We start from the raw sequence: 5,116 nt of genomic DNA on the forward strand, positions 1-5,116 counted from the left end.
CCCGACAGCAGACTGACATCCAGCCGATGATCGGCTAGATCGCCGCCTTCGTAATCAAACCGCTTTCTTTACCGCCGTCACATGCAGAGCTTGTGTACATAGAAAGTGCGTCATCTGGTAAATCCAGGTCATGTTAAGACAGGGAGGAAATGAACAAGTTTGCATCTGCGAGTGAGAACGGGGGGGTTCCTGAGACAAAAGCGTGTGTCATCTGTGAGCTGGATTTTTCGGTGCCTGCAGGGCCGCCTGTTTGCACAGCAGCATCTGAGTCACATCCATCTCAACGGAAAATGTCCTGTTTTTCCACTTTTTTTCAGAACTTTCATCGCGGCCGATAACAGGGTGCCTCTTTGCATTGTGCAATGTGAGGCACGTGTCAGACATCAGAGAGCAAACTTTTTGCAAGCTCTGGCAGAACATCCTTGTCAGTTTGTGATGCAGTGTATGTCATTCAGGAGGGCGCCGTTTTCTGAATGGCATCACTGCACTGAATACAGTTTGAGGCTCCTGCATTGTTCTTTTATTGTCCAATATGTTTTAAACATGATCACACTGTGACTGTGTGAAAACTGCCAGTGTTTCCACGTCTAACGACATGCCCAGACGTTATATAAGATACAACTGAGTGGTGCACAGTGTTTTTGTTGAATCCAAAGAGCTGGGTGGTAAAAACTGACAGCTTCTTTTGTGTGAAACACATGTAGCTGACTTCGTGATGCAGTGTCTCTCCTTGCAAAAATGTTGCCCGTTGATTCGAAGTGGATGGCGCCTGGCAGCCCTCTCTACTACTCTGTTTACTAAACAAACCAACTTCACGCTTGCAGATGTCTGCGTGAAGGAAGCAGAGACGTCAGGCGCGTAGCTGTTGCACATCTGGTTTGTTACGGCCACTTCTCACCAGGTCGTCTGCCGTTCCTTTCAGAGCTCGAACGCCATCAGAGGCCTCCTGTGCCACAGCTGCTGAGCAGCTCCAGGTGCGTGCTGTCCGCCTGCCCGCCTGTGCTGTGATTGCAGGTGATTGCAGAGAAATGAATGCGAATGAAAGGATGATTTTAGCTTAACGCTGCTTGAGTGTCGTTTGGTTGCCACTCGATCTATATCGGTCACATTGTACGAACCCAGTTTACTGGTGAGATCAGACAGGTTTGAAACAAACCCCCAGGATAAGCCAAACTGTTTTTGGGAGAGAAAACAAAGGCACGCGGCAAAATGACGTCCGCTGTAAAAATCCATAACAGCTTACAGACCGACTTCCTGGTTCAACTTTGGCCTACTTTCAGCAGTTTTTCCTGAATACAATGCAATGAAGCAGTCAAACTGACATTTAGGGTGCATTTGCTTGTTGTTTCACCTTTAAGTGAAGTGGTAGAAAACATGACTCAGCTGTTTTGCAGCCTGTCTGATAGTCTCACCGCTTGTGTTTTCTTGCTGTGGTGGTGTGCCTCCTTCCTATCCTCAGCTCTCAGTGTCAGCTCAGTCTCATTTGTATGTTTGGGACAGAATACGGGATAAATGAGTGGTCATAGGAAGTGACAGGAAGTCGGTTTCTAGGCTGCTGTTGGGATCTGACATTTCCAATGATGCATCTTATAGAAACACATTCTACACATTAAAGGAATGGTTTAACATTTAAGGAAACACATTCATTTGCTTTCTTTCAGAGAGTTAGATGAGAAGATGTAATGTAAACATGGCGCTACCTCCAGCAGCCAGTTAGCTTAGCATAAAGCCCAGAAACAACAGCTAGCCTGGCTCTGTCCAAAGGTAGCGAAGTCCACCAGCTCACTAATTAACTCGCTGTATCGGTAATTAATACCAAAAAAAATTAAGTGCATGGAACCAAACATTACAGGGGGTGAACGTACCAAATTCCCAGAGTCTCCGCTGGTTGCCTGGCAACCTCATGGTAATTACAAGGTGCTGGGAGATGGATTTTTATACGCTGGGGGGGTGAGGTGACAAAATGACATTTCAGATCACACTTTGCTCTGAGTCAGATGTGAACTGTTGATGAGCTCGAAAATAAAGATGCAGTAATCCAGTGTTTTGTTCTGTTTAACCTTTGATTGACCAGACACGTCACACTGATCCTGGAAACCTCTTTTTTTTTTTTTTTTGCAAATGAAATTCACTGGATAAAAGTACTAAAAACAGGCAAGTGTACCAAGAATGATCAAATGAGCTAAATATAGAGACAATCACAAATATTTCACTGGCAGATTGTTCAACTGTCTTCAGATATCAGACTTTTCTGTTCAATTTCAGTAATTAATACTCACCAGAACATGGTAAAGACTTAACAGGTGTCACTTAGATCGGACACCTGCGCAATCAAAGATAATCAAATACAGCAGTCCTGCCATAAATGGCACATCTGGGAAGGTATAATGCTCATTTTCTTTGGATGGTGTCAGAGGGCGGTTAAGAAGTGCAAAATAGTCAACAAATGCACAGAACATTGGGCCATCTCTTCACAGAAACCTCCGTAAGAAAAGGAGAGAAAAGAAAGAAGAATGAACTTTGAGGTATTAAATGTCTTTCAGTTCTGAAACTGGTGCTGGAGAGATTATTCTGCCTCTATTCCTCACAAGGTGTTCAGGGGGCCCTTGCAGATCATGAATGACTCATCCTGCCTTACAGTCTGTGTGAGTCCATCGCCGTCTAGTGGTTACAGAGGCTCCTGCACTCATTACAGGGAGCTCCACAGGCAGACTGACGCCAAATGTTTTTCGCTTTTCCTGACTTAATGGACCAACCGTGTGTTCAGCCAGAGCCAATTAAAACTACCACAAGTGTCACTGATATAATACATATATATATATCTATATATATATAGATATATATATAAAGGATCCAGTAGCTTTCATGTTTTACGCACATGTGTGGACTGGACACACAGTCTTTCCGGCTGTCTCCAGCTCCTCTGTCTCTGGATCTGTGAAGCCCGGAGTGGACGGGAGGTAATCCCCACCATGTGAGTGGGCGGCGCGGGTACCGGAGGCGTGGTTTCTTTCTTTTTTCTTTTTTTCTCCCCTTATTCAAATGCCGCTGTACCTATAAAAGGAGTGCCTGCGCGCGTCAGATAGTTTTCTCCAATGGGTAAAGGTGACTAAGTACTAGTTGTCTCTTTCGCCGGCCCAGTCGCATCCTATCGGCAGGGGAAGAGATGATGCACGACTCCGGCGGTGTCCAAATGGCGAGGGCGCTGAAACACGCAGCCCTGTGCCTGATGCTGCTGCCCCGGTTCCTCCTGGCCGCCGTCATGCTCTGGCTCCTGGATTTCTTGTGCATTAGGAAAAAAGTGCTGCTGAAAATGGGAGAGAGGCAGGACAGCCCGGACGACCCGCCGGTGTGCGTCTCCGACTCTAATAAGATGTTCACCTTGGAGTCCCTCAGAGCCGTGTGGTACGGCCAGAAATTGGACTTTCTTAAATCCGCGCACCTAGGGCGCGCTGCGCCCAACACTGAGGTGATGCTGGTCCAGGACCGGAGGCAGGTCCGGATCCTGGACTGTATGAAAGGGAAGAGACCGCTCATCCTTAACTTTGGCAGCTGCTCCTGACCGCCATTCATGACGCGCCTGGCGGCGTTTCAGCGCGTCGTGAGCCAGTACGCAGACATTGCGGACTTTTTAGTTGTATATATCGAGGAGGCGCATCCGTCGGACGGCTGGGTGAGCTCGGACGCTCCGTATCAGATCCCCAAGCACCGCTGCTTGGAGGACAGACTGAGAGCCGCTCAGCTGATGCTGGCCGAGGTGCCGGGGAGCAACGTGGTCGTGGATAATATGGATAACTCATCCAACGCCGCGTACGGAGCCTACTTTGAGAGACTTTACATCGTGAGGGATGAGACAGTGGTGTACCAGGGGGGCAGAGGTCCGGAGGGATACCGGATTTCCGAGCTTAGAAACTGGCTGGAGCGGTACAGGAACGATCTGGTGAATTCCCAAACAGCGGTGCTCCATGTGTAGTTTGAAGATGCTGAACTGCCTGCCGCTCTGCCCATTCCGCTTCAGTGTCTAACTCACAGTGCAAGATATTCAGATGCTGCTATCAAACGCTCACACACGGCACGTCGTGTTGTTCTTTTTGTTGTCTTTTTTTCTTGCGTTAAGACATTCAGGACTCTTTGACACATAGCCTAAAGTCATGTTCAGGCCTGGCTGCAGGCTGTAGGCTGGTATATTGTGCTCGTCTTAACTGATTGCTCATAGCGATTGTCCCCTTTTTTCTTTTGTATGGAAAAGTCTTGAATCGGTTGAAACTGCATTCAATTAGTAATCACTCTATTTTTCTACAATACTGGTGTGTGTGCGCGCGCATGCGTGTGTGCGTGTGTGTGTGTGTGTGTGCGTGCGTGCGTTCAGGCTAATATCTCACTGTGGTGTTTCCGTGAAGTTCGGTTTTTAAAAGGCGAAGCCAGAAAACCGACACTGATGTTTCTGACACCGGCAGCGGGGCCGTATTAGCAGGATGCCTTCCTCCATGATCGGTTGCCAAATGATGTAATGTTGAAACCATGTAACTGAACAAATGTTTTTAAATAAATGTCCGATCACACTCTGATCATTTGCTGTCGACTGTGGAACAAGCACCTTAAAGTTCCCCCTCTGCTCTTACTGATGTGGGGTTTTTTTTACATAAAGCACAAAACAGGATAAATGTCTGTTTGAGGCTAATTGTAAAACCTGTTTGCCTCTTATGTGTTTGTCCCACATGTGGTGACGTCACACCTGCTCTGTACAGATGTTTGATGATTGTTTAAAGTCAGAATATGTCTTTGACTGTTTATCTTCCTGCTCTTCAGTATTACCTCCACTGATTCCTGCTTCTCTAATCAGGCCTATTCAGGTCAAAGCGAAACCCCCATTAGCATAGTAATCTACAGCAGAGTGGAGCGAAATACTATGTCCTTGTGACTGATTAGTAAACCATTCACTCTCCATTAACCCACTTTCAGCCATGAAATATGTGAGAAAGGAGGCTGGAGCTCACCTTTTCATGCGCGGTGGAAAAAGAGGACGGAGAAGTCAAGTCGGTCGTATTTGCACAGCTCAGAGGAGGGGAGCTGTCTCATGTTGTGTGGCCCGGCTAATCAGGTGTGATCAGGAATC

At 47.1% G+C, this 5,116-nt stretch overlaps 1 protein-coding gene across 1 annotated transcript; it reads left to right on the plus strand.

The window, feature by feature from the left end:
• The first annotated feature begins 3,103 nt into the window (after window positions 1–3,103).
• LOC121621786 (thyroxine 5-deiodinase-like) lies at window positions 3,104–4,568 on the plus strand. Its single transcript, XM_041958410.1, has one exon. The coding sequence runs from the start codon at window positions 3,167–3,169 to the stop codon at window positions 3,971–3,973; it is 807 nt and encodes a 268-aa protein (XP_041814344.1). The 5' UTR covers window positions 3,104–3,166; the 3' UTR covers window positions 3,974–4,568.
• Window positions 4,569–5,116: the final 548 nt, after the last annotated feature.

Source organism: Chelmon rostratus, chromosome 18 (assembly GCF_017976325.1).
Source record: "Chelmon rostratus isolate fCheRos1 chromosome 18, fCheRos1.pri, whole genome shotgun sequence".
Taxonomy (NCBI): domain Eukaryota; kingdom Metazoa; phylum Chordata; class Actinopteri; order Chaetodontiformes; family Chaetodontidae; genus Chelmon; species Chelmon rostratus.